At 40.3% G+C, this 22,850-nt stretch overlaps 1 protein-coding gene across 9 annotated transcripts in view; it reads right to left on the reverse strand.

The window, feature by feature from the left end:
* The window catches only part of LOC101902435 (phosphatidylcholine translocator ABCB4), a 107,009-nt gene that overhangs the window by 26,036 nt on the left and 58,123 nt on the right, over positions 1-22,850 (reverse strand). For 6 of the 9 annotated variants that reach the window (XM_024991022.2, XM_059885824.1, XM_059885829.1 and 3 more), the window contains 3 exons: positions 21,650-21,853; positions 21,123-21,293; positions 13,770-13,931 (listed from right to left, as the gene is read on the reverse strand). In XM_024991022.2, coding sequence (XP_024846790.1) covers positions 13,770-13,931; positions 21,123-21,293; positions 21,650-21,853 — 537 coding nt within the window. Of the gene's footprint in view, positions 1-1,871; positions 9,442-10,856; positions 11,013-13,769; positions 13,932-15,415; positions 15,611-21,122; positions 21,294-21,649; positions 21,854-22,850 lie in introns of those variants that run through there. The other 3 variants (XM_024991031.2, XM_024991030.2, XM_059885831.1) reach the window with 3 other exon arrangements.

Consider the following 22,850-nt stretch of genomic DNA (forward strand, 5'->3'; position numbering starts at 1 on the left):
ATTCTTAAAGAGATGGGAATACCAGACCACCTCAACTGCCTCCTGAGATATCTGTATGCAGGTTAAGAAGCAACAGTTAGAATCAGACATGGAACAATGGACTGGTTCAAAATTGGGGAAGGATTACATTAAGGCTGCATATCATCACCATGCTTATTTAACTTATATTCAGAGAACATCATGCGAAATGCCAGGCTGGATGAAGCACAAGCTGGAATCAAGACTGCCAGGCAAAATATCAATAACCTCAGAAATGCAGATGACACTATCCTTGTAGCAGAAAGCAAAGAGGAAGTAAAGAGCCTCTTGAAAAAAGTGAAAGAGGAGAGTGAAAAAGGTGGCTTAAAACTCAACTTTCGAAAAACTAAGATCATGGCAACTGGTCCCATCACTTCATGGCAAACAGATGGGGAAACAGTGGAAACAGTGAGACTTTATCTTCCTGGGTTCCAAAACTGCTGCAGATGGTGGCTGCAGCCATGAAATGAAAAGAAAAGCTCCTTGGAAGAAAAGTCATGACCAATCTAGATACCATATTAAAAAGCAGAGACATTACTCTGCCAACAAATCTCTGTATAATCAAAGCTATGGTTTTTCAGTGGTCGTCTATGGATGTGAGAATTGGACCATAAAGAAAGCTGAGTGCCGAAGAATTGATGCTTTTGAACTGTGGTGTTGGAGAAGACTCTTGAGAGTCTCTTGGACTGCAAGGGGATCAATCCAGTCCATCCTAAAGGAAATCTATCCTGAATATTCACTGGAAGGACTGAAACTGAAGCTCCAATACTTTGACCACCTGATGCAAAGTGGTCAAAGTGAGTCTTTTCCTGACTCACTGGAAAATACACTGACTCTGAGAAAGATTGAAGGCAGAAGGAGAAGGGGACAAGAGAGGATGAGGTGGTTGGATGGCATCACCGGCTCAATGGACATGAGTTTGAGCAAGCTCCGGGAGATGGTGAAGGACAGGGAAGCTTGGTGTGCTGCAGTCCAGGGGGTTGAAAAGAGTCAGATACAACTGAGCGACTGAACGTCAACAACAGATGTGTAAAATGGATAGCTAGTAGGAACCTGCTATAAACCACAGGAAGCTGAGCTCTGTGATGGCCTAAATGGGTGGGAAAGAGGTGAGGAGGAGCGAAGTCCAGGAGGGTCTGGATGTATGTACACATATAGCTGATTCACTTTATTGTACAGAAGAAACTACACAACATTGTAAAGCAATTATAATCCAATAAAAAGAAGATATTCAAATATTAAAAAAGAAACTTTTTAAAGAGGTTCTCAGTGACATATCAAGGGCTAAAATGTTGTAACAGGTGTGGCTTACACTACTTCAGAAAAAATAAGTATATTAACATGTTAATAATCTGTTAAGTCTTGGTTTAAGTGCTTAAGTATCTTAAGTTTAAGTACTTGATACCTTAAGATAATTTGTCTTAAGTATCACACAACAAATTTTTTTAATTCCCAAAATGTATGTAGAATCTTCAAATCTAAGAATCTATTTCTAACATTGAAGACAGGTCTTTTAAGTAGAAAAATAACATACATATGCTAAAATTCGGGTATACACCTCCTCCTGAAAGGTTAAAAGACCTATATGCTTTAATACCCATCCTGCAAGATGGCAACCTGCATATTCTCACCTGAAATTAAAGCCAAAATAATTTATATATTTCTACCAATTGTTTAGAATGTAAGGGGGAAAAAAATCCAAAATTTAGATGTAACTTTTTAGAACCAAAAATTAAAGTCTTTGAACTTTCATTTCTTAACATATATATATATATATTTCAGAAAAAGGTCATTATCAACCATCTCTAAAGATCATAACATGAATTTACTTATGATATCTGAAATATCAGTCTCCTTTTCAAAATACTAGGGGTCAAATGGATAACAAACCAAAGATTAGGGAAATATGAAGAAAAAATGGGAAGTTATTAATATAATCTTAGTGGATTGTCAAGAACTCAAAATGTATTCTCTAGTGCTGTAAATTCCTCCAGTCTAATCAACCTGCTTACAGTTTTCATTGTACCTGCTTTTCTACATGGCAGGTACCATCCCTTTTCCAGGGGCACAGGGACTAGTGGGAAAGATGACATTAATATCTCCTTTAACTTATGGAGTCACAAACAAATGTTCTACAGGAATAGCTTCCTTCCTCAACTCCCTATAAAAATGCCCTTTTCTATACTTTTCCTGCATTCTGTACTCAAGTTAGTATTAATGATTTACTCTACCTGGTCAAGGTGGTCTTCAAGTATAAATGGTAAACATTCTCAAACATGAGTACTCAATGAGCTCCTCTTGGGGGAAGAAATGAAAGCTACCTGATGACAACATCTATTCAACCAAGCAATAAATGGAGATGATTTAGTAAAAAGATTATAGCAATATCCAAGTCAGAAGATAGTAAATCAATATATACTTAGTGTCATCAGAACTTTAAAAATTTTCCTCAAATGTGTGCTAAATGCTATCTTATTACCGTCTTATGTTTTCTGATAATTAATGATGCTTAACATCTCCATATTATTAACATTAGTAGTATGTATCGCCTCTTCTGTAATATGTCCATTCATATCTTTTGTCTTATTCCCTTACTGATTGATTGACTGCCGCCCCCATGGCATGTGGGATCTTAGTTCCCAACCAAGGATTGAAACCACACCCCTTGCACTGGGCCAGCAGGGAAGTCCCATTTGTCCACTTTTCTCTTGGTGTATTTACATTTTTTACTGGTTTAAGGACTTTTTTATTCTTAGTACAAATTATTTGCAGGTTGTGTGACTTCTCTCTTCTCAGAGTCTATGATTTATCTTTCTACATTCTTTACAGCATCTTTTTGATAAAGTTCTTCATTATTTTTTACGGTAAAAAACACAACATGAACTCTACCTTAACAAACTTTTAAGTGTACAATACAGCACTGCTAACCATATGCACATTATTTTACACATCCCTAGAACTTTTCCATCTTGTGACTGAAATTCTATACTCATTACTAACAACTCTTTCCCCTTTTCTTCAGTCCCTGGCAACCACCATTCCACTTTAATCTTCTAAGAATATGACTACTTCAGAACCTTCTATGATTAGAATCATGAAGTGCTGCTCCTTCTATGACTGGCTTATTCTGCCCAGTATAATGCCCTCAAAGGTCATTCATGTTGCAGCATCTGACAGGATTTCCCTCTTTCAGGAGGAGTATATGATATCCTATCGTACGTATATACCACATTTTAATATCCATTTCCCCATCAAGGGACATCTACGTTGTTTCCACCTCTGGAACTGTGCAGATGGCTACAATGAACACAGGAGTACAAATCTCAACATCTTGATTTCAGTTCTTCTAGATAAATATCCAGAAGAGGGACTGCTAGATCATATAGCTATTCTATTTTAAATTTTTTGAGCATCTCTACACTGTTTTCCATAGTATGTCATTCTACATTCCCACCAACAAAGCACAGGGTTCTGATTTCTCCACAGCCTCACTAGCACTTGTTTGGTTGTTTAACTATGGCCATCATAACAAGTATAGGGAAGACTAGAGATCTCCAAGAAAATTAGAGATACGAAGGGAACATTTCATGAAAAGATGGGCACAATAAAGGACAGAAATGGTATGGCCCTAGCAGAAGCGATTAAGAAGAGGTGGCAGGAATACCCAGAACTATACAAAAAAGCCCTTAATGACCCAGACAATCACGATGGTGTGGTCATTCACCTAGGACATCCTGGAGTGTAAAGTCAAGTGGGCCTTAGGAAGCATTATTAAGAACAAAGCTAGTGGAGGTGATGGACTTCCAGCTGAGCTATTTCAAATCCTAAAGGATGATACTGTGAAAGTGCTGCACTCAATATGCCAGGAAATTTGGAAAACTCAGCAATGGCCACAGGATTGGAAAAGGTCAGTTCTCAATCCAATCCCACAGAAGGGCAATGCCAAATAATAGTTCAAACTACCACACTACTGTACTCATTTCACATGCTAACAAGGTAACACTCAAAATCCTTCAAGGTAGGCTTCAACAGAACGTGAACCGAGAATTTCCAGGCATACAAGCTAGATTTAGAAAAGGCAGAGGAATCAGAGATCAAATTGCCAACATCTGCTGGATCATAGAAAAAGTAAGGGAATTTCAGAAAAACATCTACTTCTGCTTCATTGACTATGCGAAAGCCTTCGACTGTGTGTATCACAACAAACTGTGGTAAATTCTTAAAGACATGGGAATACCAGACTACCTTTCCTGCCTCCTGAGAAACCTGAATGCAGGTCAAGAAGCAACAGTCAGAAACGGATACATGGAACATAGGACTGGTTCAAAATTGGAAAGGAATGTGTCAAGGCTGTATACTGTCACCCTGCTTATTTAACTTACATGCAGAGTACATCATGTGAAATACTGGGCTGGATGAATCACAAGGTAGAAACAAGATTGCCAGGAGAAACAGCAATAACCTCACATATGCAGATGCACCTTAATGGCAGACAGCGAAGAGGACCTAAAGAGCCTCCTCATGAAGGTGAAAGAGGAGAATGAAAAAGCTGGCTTGAAACTCACCATTCAAAAAACTAAGATCACGGCATCCGGTCCCACCACCTCATGGCAAGTCGATGGGGAAACAATGGAAACAATGACAGACTATTTTCTTGGGCACCAAAATCACTGCAGATAGTGACTGCAGCCTTGAAATGAAAAGACGTTTGCTCCTTGAAGAAAAGCTATGACAAACTTGGCATATTAAAAAGCAGAGACATCACTTTGTCAACAAAGGTCCAAATAGTCAAAGCTATGGCTTTTCCAGTAGTCATGTACAGATGTGATGTGAGAGTTGGACCATAAAGAAGGCTGAGCACTGAAGTATTGATGCTTTCAAACTATGGTGCTGGAGAAGACTCTTGAGAGTCCCTTGGACTGCAAGGAGATCAAACCAGTCAATCCTAAAGGAAATCAGCCCTGAATATTCATTGGAAGGAATGATGCTGAAGCTGAAGCTCCAATACTTTGGCCATCTGATGCAAAGAGCCAATTCACTGGAAAAGACCCTGATCCTGGGAACGACTGAGGGCAGGAGAAGAGGAAGACAGAGGATGAGATAGTTGGATGGACGATGGACTGACTCAGTGCATGGACCCAGTGGACATGAATTTAAGTAAACTCCTGGAGATAGTGAAGGACAGGGAAGCCTGACATGCTGCAGTCCATGGGCTTGCAAAGCTGGACATGACTGAGAGACTGAACAAGAGTATCAAGTGATAACCTTAGGATTTTGATTTCATCTGCTTGGTGATTAGTCACACTCAGTGTCTTTTCACATACTGTTGGTCATTTGTACCTCATCTTTGAAAAATGTTTATTAAGGTCTTCTATCCATTTTTAAATCAAATTACTTGTTTTTTTTTTTGAAAATCCAACAAAGTTAGCCTAGATACCCCAACAAACATGATAAGCTACATAGTAACACGTTTATAATATTTACTGTACAAATAATGCATACATAAAACATAAACACAAAAAATAAAGGAAATATTTTTAATCTTATAGTACAGAACCCTGTAAAGTACATAGTGCAACAGCTGGCATACAGGGCCTGGCATGTGAGTTTGCATCTTTGCAAATTCACAACCTGAAGGTTCGTATGTAGAGGACTTACTGTGCGTGGTTACTGCCATGGCTGGAGCACTGCACGTGGATGTGTGTGGCTGCACACCGCCATGTTTATTCCTCCTCTTCTGCACCTGCTGCTCCCTCTGCCCGAACTCCTTCCGCCCCTCACCTGCCTCCTCCAACCCCACAGGGCCTTGGCCCAAAGAGGTCTGTCCTGACCAAACTGCACGAAACCACACCCCCACTGCAGGCCCCTCCACTGCCTGACTGTGCTTTTAAAATGCCTGCGATCCCGTGACATGTAATATACTTGTTTTGTGTGTGTGTGTGTTATGCGTCTGTCCCAATAGAAAGTAAACTGTTTGGGGGCAGGACTTGGTTTATTTTGTTTTCTACTCAATCTCCAAAAGCTCCATTTGACACCAAGGAGAGGTCCCCCATATAAATACAGCCCACACTGTTTTTGAATTGCAAGAGAGTCAGGGATTGCCTTATTCTGTACTGTAAAAACAGTTGGTGGGTTCTCCCTAATTCATTTATTTTTTAATTTGTGGTCTTAATTGTAGACCAACATTCCAATTCAGAAGCATAATAAAGTCTTCATATGATGGGGAATAATTCAACTCTAACAAAAATTCTATCCAATAACATTAGAGATTAACTAAGGACATAAAATATAAATGTTGGATTTTATGGAGCCTTAGATATTTCTGATCACTTCTGATAAACATCCCTCAGGGAATTTAACAACTGGATTGTAGGAGTTTTCCTCCTGTGTCTCAGCCTCTCCAAGCCTTGTAAGGATTACTGAACAATGATGTAGTAGATAGCACTTTTCAATACTTACTTTGAGGTAGACACTCTTAAATGCTTTCTGTATATTAATCGTTACTTATCTCCCTTTTTAAAAATTTTTCTTGGAGTATGGTTTTTATCGTCTCTTAATCATCAGCCATTCGAGGAGGTAGGTTCATTTTACAGATGAACAGCTCAGGTGCAGCAAGGTGAAGCATTTGAACAGCAGCTGGGGCTTCCCAGGTGGCGCTAATGGCAAAGAACCCACTTAAGAGGCAGGAGACGTAAGAGACCTAAGTTCTATCCTTGGGTCAGGAAGGTGCCCTGGAGGAGGGCATGGCAACCTACTCCAGTATTCTTTCCTGGGGAATCCCATGGACAGAGGGGCCTGCTGGGCTCCAAGGGCTGCAAAGAGTCAGACATGACTGAAGCGACTTAGCACAGCAATTAAATGGCGTGGCCAGTCTGAGCCCAGAGCCTGGCCTCTTAAACCCTTGAGACGTGAACTCTTCCCCCATCCCCACCACCCAACCACCCTGTGAGGTGAGCATCTCCTCTCCACAAGCAGGGTGGGGATCACAGCATGACACCAGTTCACCCGAATGAAGAGAGTGAACAGAATGCCTCCTTCAGGGATCTTACAGCTTCCAATTTCCTTGAAAGCATAACTGGCTGACATTTTCTTTTGCCTCACAGCTTTCCTCAACAGAGAATTAAAGCCTTTGGCTTAGGTTCATTGGAGGCTGCCTTACTGCAGAGTGGACCGGGTTGGCATGAGAACTGATTTCGTGGTTGAGTGATTTCACTCAGGCCATCCAGTGGTATTTCCACACTCACCGCTATCATTTCTGAGAAGATGACCGAGAAGGCCGGCTGGAGCGCCCCATTGGCAATGGCACACAGGGTTCCCACCACTAAGTAGGGCCACTCTGTCTTGTTCAGTTTCAGTATCTTCAGAAAAGACACTGGTGGCACAGATTCGTCTTAGAACACACACACATCAAGACAGACAGGCAGCAACATCACAGGCACCAGAGTGTGGACCCAGAGAGGGCCTGGCCTGCCCTCCAGGAACTTACATGTTGGGTGGAGGAAATGACTAGGCCACAGCAGACCACGGGAGGGTCAGACAGGATGTGACAAGATGTCAACTATGTCCCTGTCAATCCTAAAGGAAATCAACCCTGAATATTCAGTGGAAGGACTGAAGCTGAAGCCCCAATACTTTGACCACCTGATGCGAAGAGTCTACTCATTGGAAAAGACCCTGATGCTGGGAAAGACTGGAGGCAGGAGGAGAAGGGGACAACAGAGGATGAGATGGTTGGATGGCATTGCTGACTTAATGGATATGCATTTGAGCAAAGTCCAGAAGATAGTGAGGGACAGGGGAGCCTAGCGTGCTGGAGTCCACAGGGTTGCAAAGAGATGGACATGACCGAGTGACTGAATGGCAGCAAATGGACTGCACAGTCTGAGCTGGGGGAGTCCATCACCCGAGAAGCAGTCCTCACAGTGTGACCAGCCTCTCCCTATCCCAGCCTCAGCAATGAGCGGAGGCAGGATCTGGGCACCAGATGCCCTAAAATTCAAGTCATGATGTTGGGGTCACACAAGGTAAGACCCACGAATAGACCGGTTAAGCGTCCTCACCAACACAAGACACCGTGATTCATCTGAGGACCTGGGCCTGGTCTCCTCAGCCCAGAACCCTGCTTCGCATCTTATCCTTGTCATGTCCTAACTCACAAAACTAAAGTACCCACGCGCTTTTCTTTCACCACTACTAACGGTAGGGCAGACTAACTTTACTCTGCATTCCCTACAGACTTCTGCTTCATAGCTTGTTTTGTGACTTTCCCCCCATTTGTTTACACATCTCTGTGACTTTGTTTTAAGATGTCTTGGCTCATGTCTTGGCTTTCACTATGGCTCAGATGGAAAAGACTCTGCCTGCAATGCAGGAGACCCAGGTTTGATCCCTGGATTAGGAAGATCCCCTGCAGAAGGATATGGCAACCCACTCCAGTAATTCTTGCTTGGAAATCCCATGAACAGAGGAGCCTGGTAAGTTACAGTCCATGGGGTCACAAAGAGTTGGATACAACTGAGAGACTAACTGAATGACCAACACTTTATCTCCTTAGAAACGGCCCAATGCCTGACACATACCAGCTTCTTTGGTCAAACATGAGGGATTTAAGTCACATAAAGGAGAATATTCTAGGGAATTCCTTGGCAGTCCAGTGGTTAAGACTCTCTCAACACCTTCACTGCCAAGGGCCCCGTGTTCAATCCCTGGTCAGGGAACTAAGATTGCACAGGCTGTGTGGGGTGCCCAAAAATAAAAATAAAAAGGAGAATATTCTGAATTATAGAGGTGGTTTCACAGTAAACTAGATACCACGTGTGCCTATGGAAACCCATGGCCTTACAGTTATCTAAATAGGTCACGTTTGTGTCCCTATAAAATAGAGAACATGGGAATAGCTTCTATTCAGCCCTTTGCTTTCAAACCACCCCTCTCCTCTGCATTTTAGGGGCTTTTTTCCTCCCTAGTTAGCACTATCTTTTAGACCTGGCCTCCAGGCTGATAAAGGAGCTCAGGGTGCTTTTCACAAGCAAACAGTCCTTCTAATCAGATTTAATCTCCCCCTCTCACTGGGCACACCATTTATCCCTCTATGATGGCACCAAGGACAGCCGTATTAATTGTGGCATTTTCTGCCTACCCCTCTTTGCATTTCTCCAAGAGAAGTGCTCCTCTAAAATACCAGACTCTAAAGATGTAACAGTGTAACTATCCAGACAAATGAGAAAATGAGAAGCAAAAAGGGAGAAACTGTTTATCTTACTTACAATAATATTGCACCACAATAATACAATGTTATTCTCTTTCCATAAATACACCAAGATTGAGACTGCTAAAAGAGCCCTTCTTATCTCTGCAGTGAATAACATCGTGGGCAGGAAAAACAGACGCAATGAACTCTCAGGAGGATCAGTTTCTTCAGACCTACACAAGAGGTAAAATACACTCAGCTTTTATTAACTGTTGTTTAGTTGCTAAGGCAAGTCTAACTCTTTTGTGACCCCCTGGACTGGATGTAGTCCACCAGGCTCCTCTGTCCATGGGAGTATCCAGGTAAGAATACTGGAGTGGGTACGTTTTCCCTTCTCCACGGGATCTTCCCAACCCAAGGATCGAACCCACGTCTCCTGCATTGCAGGCAGATTCTTTACCAGCTGAACCACAAGGGAAGCACAAAAATACTGGAGTGGGTACCCTATCCCTTCTCCAGGGGATCTTCCTGACCCAGGAATCGAGCCAGGGTCTCCTGCATTGTAGGCAGATTCTTTACTAACCGAGCTATCAGGGAATAACATCAAAATACACTCCTAAATCGTTTCTTAAAATCATAAAATATCTTTTCTTGGAATGTGTTCCCTTTCTATTATAAAAGCTTCTGTTAACTTGAATTAATATCATCCCAGTTACTTCTCTTGAGGTCCTTTGCCTTTTGTACTGTAAACATGTGATTTGTGTAAAAATTTGTATTATAAAGTGTAAGATGTTGATCTAAAAAAAAAAATCCCAAGGTTTCAGGTGAGAAATATTAAAGAATGTACACTTTGGCTATTTCTGGTTATTTTGTCCTGTTTCCTAGTAAGAAAATTCCAGTTTTACTCAGGGTAGCAATGCATATAGCAAAAAGGTTCAGTTTTCTACTCTCCCTTGTAGCTAAGTATGGGCATGTGATTAAGTTATGGCCAATGACATAGTTTTTTTTTTTTTTTTTTTAAGTATTGTACGAGATGTCTGGAAAATCTTTGTTTTTTCTTGCTGCTTGGAACATAGATGTGATGGCTGGAGCTTCTGGAGTAATTTTAGATTACTGAGAATGAAAGCTACATGCCAGGATAACGAGAATAAGTATGAAACGAGCCTGAGTCCATGGTAACCATGGTGGAGTTACCATTGTAACCCTGGGTTTCTCACCTCTAAGCTTTTTTTTTTTTTTTTAATGTGAAAGAGAAATAAAAGCTTATTTTTCTTAAACTGGTATTACTCTGGGTTTCCTAGCATAGACAATCAAAAGTAATCCTACATAATAGATTATGCAAATATTAGAGCCTCTTGCTTTAGACCAGCCTTGTATTACTCTGGATCTCAAAAATGAATGGAATATCTTGTTTTAATTTTAAGCATCTAAGCACAAAGGCTATGTTTTGGGATCCCTTTGCATTGAAAATTCATTGTTAATTGGAATTGATTTCAATTTTTGATAAGTGCAATTAATGTTGAATATTCCCTTCTTTTAATAAGAGTATGGCTCATGGTGGGAATCTTCTGTGGCTACAATGTACTTGCAAGGCTATGGACTTCACCAGCAAAACTAAACAATGAAAGATAATTGAAAAACAACTTACAAGTTCACTGGTTTCCACATCAAAGCCATTTTGATACTGTCAGGAACTCCTCAGGCTTTTATGAAGAGAACACCTAACTATGGGATGAGTCAAACACACAGCAGGGCATTGATCAGCGACTTTAAATTCTTCTGACTGGAGCTGGTTTCCTGAAATCTGGAAGAACAAAATGCTGAGCTGTGTGTCCAGATGGATGTAACCTTCAGGTTTAGAACCAGTAACTATCATTTGTCAGGCATCTATTTTGTGTTAGGTGCTTTTCAAAAAAAAAAATGATATAACAGCTTTATTGAGACAAAATTCATATATCATGAAATTCACCCTTTTAAAGTGCTTTTTTCTAGTATATTCAGGTGGTGCTCATCACTATGAACAAAACTAGTGGAGCTGATGGAATTCCAGTGGAGCTATTTCAAATCCTAAAAGATGATGCTATGAAAGTGCTGCACTCAATATGCCAGCAAATGTGGAGAACTCAGCAGAGGCCACAGGACTGGAAAAGGTCAGTTTTCATTCCAATCCCAAAGAAAGGCAATGCCAAAGAATGCTCAGACTATGGCACAACTGCACTCATCTCACATGCTAGTAAAGTAATGCTCAAAATTCTCCAAGCCAGGCTTCAGCAGTACATGAATCATGAACATCCAGATGTTCAATCTGGTTTTAGAAAAGGCAGTGGAACCAGAGATCAAATTGCCAACATCCGCTGCATCATTAAAAAAGCAAGAGAGTTTCATAAAAACATCTACTTCTGCTTTATCAACGATGCCAAAGTCTTTGTGGATCACAACAAACTGTGGAAAATTCTGAAAGAGACGGGAATACCAGACCACCTGACCTGCCTCCTGAGAAATCTGTATGCAGGTTAGGAAGCAAGAGTTAGAACTGGACATGGAACAACAGACTGGTTCCAAATAAGGAAAGGCATATGTCAACACTGTATACTGTCACCCTACTTATTTAACTTCTATGCAGAGTACATCATGAGAAATGCTGGACTAGAAGAAGCACAAGCTGGAATCAAGATTGCTGGGAGAAATATCAATAACCACAGATATGCAGATGACACCACCCTTATGGCAGAAAGTGAAGAAGAACTAAAAAGCCTCTTGATGAAAGTGAAAGAGGAGAGTAAAAAGTTGGCTTAAAGCTCAACATTCAGAAAATCAAGATCATGGCATTTGGTCCCATCACTTCATGGGAAAAAGATGAGGAAACAGTGGCTGACTTTATTTTGGGGGGCTCCAAAATCACTACAGATGGTGATTGCAGCCATGAAATTAAAAGACGCTTGCTCTTTGGAAGAAAAGATATGACCAACCTAGACAGCATATTAAAAAGCAGAAACATTACTTTGCTAACAAAGGTCCATCTAGTCAAGGCTATGGTTTTTCCAGTAGTCATGTATGGAGGTGAGAGTTGGACTATAAAGAAAGCTTAGCACCAAAGAATTGATGCTTTTGAACTGTGGTGTTGGAGGAGACTCTTGAGAGTCCCTTGACTGCAAGGAGATCAAACTAGTCTATCCTAAAGTAAATCAGTCCTGAATGTTCATTGGAAGGACTGATGCTGAAGCTGAAACTCCAATACTTTGGCTACCTAATGTGAAGAGCTGACTCATTGGAAAAGACCCTGATGCTGGGAAAGATCGAAGGCAGGAGGAGAAGGGGACAACAGAGGATGAGATGGTTGGATGGCATCACTGACTCAATGCACATGAGTTTGAATAAGCTCCGGGAGTTGGTGATGGACAGGGAGGCCTGGTGTGCTGCAGTCCATGGGGTTGCAAACAGTTAGACACGACTCAGCGACTGAACTGAACTAAACAGGTGCTTATTTCTTAACCTTACAGCAGCCTCACATGGTAGGTTTTGTATTTCAAATGTGGAAACTGAGACTCAGAGGAGTTAAATTAAATTACTTGTCAGAAACAAAACAAATTTTTGCCTTAACCTTTTTGGAACCCACCCTCAACCCCCTCCCTGCCACGCGCTCCCAAAGGGCAATATTTAGAACAGAGAATTATTAGAAACAAGCCATGTAGTCAACTTTAGAGAAATGATTTGAGCAGTTTATTACACATTAATGTAATTACTGCTGAGGACATATAAAATGATAGTATTTGGAGTGTATGTATTTGAAATGTGAAGAAAAATAACAAAAATATGTACATATTAGTTACAGTTATCAAAGCAAATGTATAAACTTTAATGAATATAAGAACTGTGTTTACAGGATAAATATTTTTCAATTATTTATTTTGCAAAATTGCTTGTGACTAATTTCAATAATAAGGCAAATCAAGAATTTTCAATAGAACCTGCTCTAGGAAATAGAGTGAATAGTTGTTGTTTTAAAGGAAAACCAAGCTCAGGAATTCCCTGGAGGCCCAGAGGTTAAGACTTGGCACTTTCACTCCTGTGGGCCCAGTATGATCCCCAGTCAGGGAACTAGGATCTCGCAAGCCAAAAACAAAAAACAAAACACTGAACTATTCACTTCCAAAAGCCATGAATCTTGCTGTTGGCTTCATTAGGATGATCTGGGAAGTATTTTAAGGTCTCATAGGACCTCTCCCAACTACCAGAGATCCTGGCATCAGTCTCTTACCCCGACCACCACTCTGAACATCTCTAATCTACTGGGGGAAGGACCCATTAGTTTGAACAGGCAATTAAGAATCACTGTCCTAAACGACAAGTTCAAAATGTTTTTGGTGTTTTATTTCCCCCCTCCCCACCTCTCTCTTTCAAGATTCTTTCAACGACTCTGAATTAAAGTCTCAGATGTATGCGTGGCATCTTTCTGATACTTCTGATTTCTCAGTACAGCATTAGCTATGTGATATTTTAATAAAGAAAGAATATTATATTAAGGAAAAAACAACAGAAAAACTTCCCAAGAAGCAGATACCTGCGTGTTTACAAGCCTGAAGTATACCCCTTCCTTCTTCATTAGTTCTCCGTGGCTTCCTTGCTCCACAATGACTCCATCGTCAAACCCAGCGATGACATCTGCATTTCGGATTGTAGACAGTCGGTGAGCTATCACTATGGTGGTCCGGCCTTCCCTGGCCTAGAGGGGAAAAGGACAGGCATGAAGGGGAGCAGGGTTACACCGTCCTTGCACTGTTGATTAACACACAATGAAGCAGGCAGACGGGGGTGTCTGTGGTTGATGGAGAGCAGCTCACCATCCCTGTGTGATCAGGGCACAAAGGCATCACTCACATGTGAATGGATACAAGGGGACTTAAATTCTGGACCAGACAGGAGGCCAATCCCCCAGGATGAAGATGGAGAACTCTGGAGTTTCTCTAATGTTTTCATACCATTGTGAGGAGCCCTGCTTCTGAGTTATACGATATGCTAAAGACTTTAGCAGAAGCATGTTCAGAAGTTGTTGCCACATAAGGCCTTCTCCAGAGCACTTCTGTATGATTTCTTCTGAACTGCCTGCAATTCTGTAATTAGTGTGATTGTAATTCTGATGGACTACGTGCAGGCACCTTAGGCGGAAACATATCCTGAGGTCTGGATGGTTTAAGTTATGGTTCAAAGACCATTTCAGTCACAAACTCTGGAGTGGGGACAGTAACTGTGATTTTTAACAAATACTTTGGGTGGTTTTTATGGATACTGAAATCTACAAATCACCCCCTAAGTAGTTCAGTGAGCTCACATGTCCTTAGCTTGATGGGTTAATGAATGGGCTGGAAAATGTCCATCAAATTATTCACGTTACGTCATTAACAATAGTTATTCTTTTTAATATTCATTACCCTATTAGACTAACAACTTCTTAAGACCACTACCTACCGACTCTGAGGCAATAAAACCACATTGTTAGCATGGTATTTAGGGTGTGGCCCAAATCACCTAAGCAGTTAAAAACATAAAAATGCGAGGCTAGATTCATAATAGCCAAAAAGTGAGAACAATCCAAATGTTCAGTTGATCAAGAGAAACAAAAGGTGGTATATCCATACAATGGAATAGCACTGGGCCAGGAAAAGAAATGAGATTCTGATACGTGTTTCAATATGGATGGACCTTAAAAATATGACGCTAAGTTAAAGAAGTCAGTTAAAACAGACCATGCCTTGTATGATTCTATTTATAGGAAATGTCCAGAATGGGAAAATCCAGAGAGAGAGAAAGATTAGCAGTTGCCAAGCTCAAGGGTGAGAGTAGAATAGAGAGTGAGTACTATGGGGTACAAGGGTTTTTTTTTTTTTTGAATGATGAAAATATTCTTCAGTGAGATCATGCAGATGGTTACAAAATCTTGTGAATATATTAATACTAAAAACAAATGACTGTGCATTTAAAAAGGGTGAACTTCATGGTATATGAATCTTTTTAAAAGATTCATCAATCTTTTTAAAAAGAGCATCCACAAAAATTCTGAAAAAGTTAATAAGTATCCGGGTAATAGCTCCACTAGATACTAAAACATAAAAAGCTACAGCAATTAAAACAATAAAATCCAGGGGAAGCTATCACATGAACAGACAATTTGATCAACAGAATCATACAGAGAGTCCAGAATAGACATACATTTTTAAGAATTCAGTTCAGTTCAGTCACTCAGTCGTGTCCAACTCTTTGCGACCCCATGGAATGCAGCACGCCAGGCCTCCCTGTCCATCACCAACTCCAGGAGTTCATTCAAACTCATGTCCAACGAGTCGGTGATGCCATCCAACCATCTCATCCTCTGACTGTGTGGATCACAACAAACTCTGGAAAATTCTTAAAGAGATGGGAATACCAGACCACCATGAGCAACTGAACTCTGCTCATGTCCTCATCAGTAAAATGGGGAGTAAAATCACACCTATCTTGCAAGTTTTGTCAAGATGAAATGAGAGAGTGCATGAGGCATACTTAATCACAGGACCTATAATATAATCAGTGCTCAATAACTTATCTAAAATGATTCAGTTCAGTTCAGTCGCTCACTCATGTCCGACTCTTTGCAACCCCATGAATCGCAGCACACCAGGCCTCCCTGTCCATCACCAACTCCCAGAGTTCACTCAAACTCACGTCCATCGAGTCGGTGATGCCATCCAGCCATCTCATCCTCTGTCGTTCCCTTCTCCTCCTGCCCCCAATCCCTCCCAGAATCAGAATCTTTTCCAGTGAGTCAACTCTTTGCATGAGGTGGCCAAAGTATTGGAGTTTCAGCTTTAGCATCAGTCCTTCCAAAGAACACCCAGGACTGATCTCCTTTAAGAATTAGTGTGTGATAAATACGCATTGTCTATCAGTAGAGAAAAGGCAGACTATGTGATTAATGGTACTGAGTCAATTGTGTAGCCACCTGGAAAAAAAATAATGTGGTCTTTCTTCCTCAGGCCTTATACTAATAACCAGATGAATCAATTATGTTTCAATACATATAAAACAGCCTGGTAGCTAAGATGGTAAAGAATCTGCCAGCAATGGGAGAAACCCAGGTTTGATCCCTGGGTCAAGAAGATCCCCTGGAGAAGGAAATGGCAACCCACTCCAGTGTTCTTGCCTGGAAAATCCCATGGACAGAAGAGCCTGGCGGGTTACCATTGATGGGGTTGCAGAGTCAGACACAACTGAGTGACTAACACGCACACACACACACACTAACACACATGAAAGCGTAAGAAGACAGACTAGAGCACAACGGAGAAGGCAATGGCACCTCACTCCAGTGTTTTTGCCTGGAGAATCCCACGGATGGGGGAGCCTGGTGGGCTTCCATCTATGGGGTCACACAGAGTCGGACACGACTGAAACGACTTAGCAGTAGTAGAGCACAACTCTACTGGACAACACTTAAGACTTCTTTTATTTTTAGCAATTGGGCCCCAAAGAAACCTTCATAAATCTTTACTGATATACTAATAAGGAAGTTGCACAGCTTTGTCCATGTATGATAGGGTATATAGGAAATAATTTGATCAATCTAATTATATACTAACAGTGATGAGTAACTGCTAACAGTGGCTGGGTTTATCATTATGATAACAATAGGTTAATGCTATGTCAACTTTAAAAACAAAGGAATTGGGAGTCAGACTCGTGAGTACATGACTGGTGTGCAGGAGCAACAAAGTCTGTATTTGTGAATTTCAAAGTTAGCCACTGTCACCCTTGACCAAAGAATTTTGGCTAGGGTAGAGGAGATTTGACACAAAAGGGTATTTTCAAACACCCCCACGATGACAAGACACTGGCAAACAAATATCCTGGATTCAAGGAGAACAACTATTAAATTTGAAACTTCTAATTTTGGATGTGCAGGTGGGCTTCCCTGGTGGCTCTGATGGTGAAGAATCCCATTGCAACACGAGAAACCTGGGTTCGATCCCTGGGTTGGGAAGATCTCCTGGAGGACAGCTTGGCAACCCCCTCCAGTATTCCTGCCTGGAGAATCCCACAGACAGAGGGGCTTGGCGGGCTGCAGTGCCTGGGGTCACAGAGAGCTGGACACGACTGTGTGATTAAGCTCACAGCACAGGAATGAAAGGTAGGCCCAAACAGAGGAAGCGCTCATCTATTAGGCTTCTTGACTTCTGGGGTGGGGGGGGGAAGCACAAATGAAACTTTCAGGGATCATTTCATTAAATCACTATTTTCATTCTTTTCCTGCCCCTCCAGTATGGAAACACTATGAGTAGAAGAGGGACACAGGTACAAAACTTTGTGTTATTGACTTTCTTTAAAAAATCAAAATATCAAGTCTGCTTTTCTAGTCTTCTTTAAGATTTTATACTGAAAAACCTATTATTTATTTTGAAGAACAGTTGCTATCTATTGAGCCAAAAGCGGATATGGTCATTAATTATTTTTTTCTAATGTAGAACTGCATTATTCAATGAGCTAGACCATGGAAATCAATTCAGTAAAAATTTATTCAGGCTTTACTACGTGCAGGCACTGGAGTGGGTGTTATAGAGTAAACATGAGCCTTTTGTTAGTTCTGCCTCTTAGGGGAGAGAGAGAGAAAGCATATAAATAAATAGCTAAGTACAACAGCATGGTGCCGGACAAGAGACAGTGATGAATGTGGAAAGGGGCTACAGAAGGAAAATGTTCTGCTTCCAGGCTAGGTAATCAGAGAGGAAAAACAGTAACAGTGTTACATCCTTATGCTCCTCAAGGACAGAGAATTACAAAACTCAACTTTCATTGTTAAGACAGTTGGTTTTTAACCAGATGGACCAGCCAACTGACTGACCAGTATCACTGGGGAGAATGCAATAATGAAGGACTTCCCTCTTCAAGACATAGTTTATTGTCTGAAAAACATATCAGTTATCTTGCAATGTATGGAGTCGATTCGGTAGATTATAAACCATCTGTAGCAACTATGGTAGATAAAAATTGGCCACAAACACCTTAGGGCTATTCCCTTCAGAGATGGACTGTATTTTTCCACCTCCTCAAATTTGGGCAGGCCACGTGACTAGTTTTGAGCAAAAGCTGTGAAGGAATGAATGCTTGTTCAATGTCCGAAGCATAGACTTCAAGAGGCCTTATAGCTTCTGTGTCTGCCAACACAAATTGCTAAAATTCAAAGAAGTAATGTATCCAAATATGAATTAAAACTTGCAAGGATACAACTTTTGCTGACAGAATTCACATCATGAAAAAACTTGTCAGTAATTCTGTTTGTTTAGCACAGCAAGGGCTACTGTCCTGAATGTACACACCCTAGAAAGTTTTAGGACCTGTGTCCTAGGGCTGACTAGGACTTTGTTCCATAAATCTCTCTTATCGTACATAACTGTATGCGAAAAAAATCTATTCTGACACATTTTAAATCAATTATTTAATGAATGCATGTATTTGTTTTTATGATTTCCTGATTTAAGTCACTTCTAATTAACCAACCAAATATCAGTCCCCTATGTATTATATTTTGGTTCCTTGAGACTTAATATACATGAAAGCAGGGTAATTCAGTACAAAAATTTATGAGGAATAATTTATGAGAGAATATCATATTCTCTCATAATTCTCTCTTATAATTCTCTTATATCATATTCTTTCTCATTAGTTATTAAATTCCATTATATAAAATAAGCCAAAATGTTAACATGATAAACCACGAAGCCTGAATTAACTACAGTTTATAGCACACACGGCAGTTGTGTTTACTTAGGATTCAAGTATACATTTTCCTGAGAAAATAAGGTTATACAGCTCATCTGTATAATTTCAAGAGGACATATATATATATCTGATATATAATATATACACACACACATATATATGTACGACTGAATCATTTTGCTGTATACCTGAAACTAATGCCACATTGTAAACCAACTATATTTCAATAAAAACTGAAAAATAAAGTAGGTCAATTCAAAAAAACAAAATTTCAAGAGGCAATTTGGATGGACTGTTAAGTAATTTGCACATTTTATTACTAAACTTTATGAAGTCAAAAATGTTTATGATATTTATGTGTTTGAAATCTATTTACATAGTGTCATCTGACTCCAGTTTTTATACTGTGTTGTTATGACAGATGACATCAGCACTAACCTTGAAAAGTGTCCCAAGATAAGGTTCATGCTGCGAAGCTTCAGCTTAGTAAAGACGATAGTGAGAGATTTAGAAACACTGAGACAGGCCCATGAGTTCAGCAGCCTTGAAATATGTTCCTTATTTATATGCTTAAAGAAACACACAACATCACTCATTATCAGAGAAATGCAAATCAAAACCACTATGAGGTACCATTTCACGCCAGTCAGAATGGCTGCTATCTAAAAGTCTACAAGCAATAAATGCTGGAGAGGATGTGGAGAAAAGGGAACCCTCTTACACTGTTGGTGGGAATGCAAACTAGTACAGCCACTATGGAGAACAGTGTGGAGATTCATTAAAAAACTGGAAATAGAACTGCCTTATGATCCAGCAATCCCACTGCTGGGCATACACACTGAGGAAACCAGAATTGAAAGAGACACGTGTACCCCAATGTTCATCGCAGCACTGTTTATAATAGCCAGGACATGGAAGCAACCTAGATGCCCATCAGCAGATGAATGGATAAGAAAGCTGTGGTACATATACACAATGGAGTATTACTCAGCCATTAAAAAGAATATGTTTGAATCAGTTCTAATGAGGTGGATGAAACTGGAGCCAATTATACAGAGTGAAGTAAGCCAGAAAGAAAAACACCAATACAGTATACTAATGCATATATATGGAATTTAGAAAGATGGTAACGATAACCCTGCAAGACACAGCAAAAGAGACACAGATGTATAGAACAGTCTTTTGGACTCTGTGGGAGAGGGAAGGGGGGATGATTTGGGAGAATGGCATTGAAACATGTATAATATCATATAAGAAACGAATCGCCAGTCCAGGTTCAATGCCAGATACAGGAAGCTCAGGGCTGGTGCACTGGGATGACCCAGAGGGATGGTATGGGGAGGGAGGTGGGAGCGGGGAACATGTGTTCAGGATGGGGAACATGTGTACACCCATGGCAGATGCATGTTGATGTATGGCAAAACCAATACAATACTGTAAAGTAATTAGCTTCTAATTAAAATAATAAATTTAAATTAAAAAAAAAAAGAAACACACAAATTGAACTTTATTTCCAGAGAAGGACCCATTCACTTTTATGAACAGATAAAGATGATGTACTGCTACAAAATAAGGCAAGTATTTTGAACTGCTTTTCAGATAGACCACTGGGTAAGTCATCAGAATTTTCTTTGTAGATTTTACCGCAAGAACTTTTGATCAAAGTCCTAACCTATATGTAAACAAACAAAACCCCCAAAGCTAAGCAGTTCACTGCACAGGCCTGGACCGGGGGATAACTGCATCTTGGTCCAAGAAAGCAAGCCAGCAAATGGGCTGCCCACCTCTCTCTGCAATGTGCCCTGAAAGAAAGCCCCATGGCACTGACCTGTACACACTGCTGTATTTAAAATGGATAACCAGCCCACTGTATAGCACAGGGAACTCTGCTCAGTGTTATGTGGCAGCCTGGATGGGAGGCGAGTTTGGGGGAGAATGGATGCGTGGATACGTAAGTGCTGAGTCGCTCTGCTGCGCACCTGAACCTACCACAACATTGTTAACCGACTGCACTCCACATGGAGTAACACGTTAGAAAAAAGCCCACGGGAGAGCTGCATCTACTCTCAGGTCCATGTTTTTCAGCCTAGGCTCGCAAAGCACTGGTAAGAATTTCAATACAGTTTCAGTTGGCTGGTCCTTCAGGCGTTGAGGACCCACTGACCTTATCCAGGGCTGCCTGAACCTCGGCTTCACTCTCCATGTCCAGCGCTGAGGTGGCCTCGTCCAGCAGGAGGATCTTGGGGTTGCGAACCAGGGCCCGGGCGATGGCGATTCTCTGCTTCTGTCCACCGCTCAGCTGGGCTCCTCTCTCTCCAACCAGGGTGTCAAATTTCTACAACAGAAAGCGTGGTAGAGCTCTTGAAATATTTCAAATAGAAAAAGCTATGGAGTCTAGGAATTCATGGAAGACAACAGGGTGCCTCCTTTTGACTAGCGTAATGAGTCACAAATCATAATAAATCATTTCACATTCTAAAAAACTAGTAACACAAACTCTGTATAAAATTTCCTATGAGTCATTGTACCAAGCTACACTCCTTGACCCTCCAAATGGATAATTCAAGGGACTTACCTAGCAAAGTTGGACAACCTGGAACCTCAAACATTATTAGCTTATTTAAGCTTTGAAGAAAGAACTCGGTGGCACGAAGTGAAGTTCGAGGGCACTTAAATTAACAGAGGCTTTACCTGTGGTAACCGCATGATAAACTCATAGGCGTTGGCTTTCTTCACAGCTTGCTGTATTTCATCCATAGTGACATTTCCACAGCCGTAACGGATATTTTCAGCAATGGTGGTAGCAAAGAGCACCGGCTCCTGACTCACCACTCCAATTATTTCCCTCAGATACTTTACATTAAATGTCCTAATATCCTGGCCATAGATGATAATCTGAAGAAACAAGATACTTCCATTAAATATTTTAATAAGCCATCTGAGGTTGAAAGCATTTGTTACCAAAAAAGCCTTAGCTAATATGTGATTCACGTTGTGCAGCAGAAACCAAGACACCACTGTAAAGGAATTATCCACCAATTAAAAAAAAAATAACAATAAATGCAATGGATCCATACAAACTGAGTGAGCTATTTATTATTTTACCACATGACATGTAAATAAAATGGTGCTAATAAAAGTTTTTCTTTCCTTTTTTGGCCATGCCACTTGGCTGGCGTGATCCTGGTTCTCAAGCAAGGAATCAAATCCAGGCCCACTGCAGTCAAAGTGCTGAGTGATAACCACTGGACGGCCAGGGAATTCCTGATAATAAAGTTTCTTCATTAGCACTCACATAATATTAAAAGTCAGCACCAGTAATTTATATCTTTATTCCTTTAAAAGACACTTTTAACGGGATTATCAGCTATTTCTGCTTGCTGTGTTTACAAAGATCTTATATTTTAAATGCTTTAATCTTTTTTTAAAATTTTATTTAATTTTTAAACTTTACATAATTGTATTAGTTTTGCCAAATATCAAAATGAATCCACCACAGGTATACATGTGTTCCCCATTAATCTTTTATTTAAATTATTACCATTCAATTTATACACTGGAATCTATTATTTTAATTGGGATGTTTTCAACATTGGTAAAACCATCTTTTAAATAATCTTTATCAAAACTTTACATATTATTTTTAGAATATAGCTCAATAAAATCTGTTTGCTGACAAGACAAAAAACAAAAAAAACCAACCTTAGCTAATATTTAACATATTTCAGTGGTTAGAAATGGGAATTGGAAATAAAGAGCAATGTGCAAGGCTAAAAATAAAGTCTATTCTCTCTTTTGATTTTATTATCTTATGTATACTGTTTTTCATGGATGGAATATTCTCCATAAATGATTACATATTGAGTTATGTATTTTGGCATAACTATGAATT

The sequence above is a fragment of the Bos taurus genome, chromosome 4, assembly GCF_002263795.3.
Source record: "Bos taurus isolate L1 Dominette 01449 registration number 42190680 breed Hereford chromosome 4, ARS-UCD2.0, whole genome shotgun sequence".
NCBI classification, from domain to species: Eukaryota; Metazoa; Chordata; class Mammalia; order Artiodactyla; family Bovidae; genus Bos; species Bos taurus.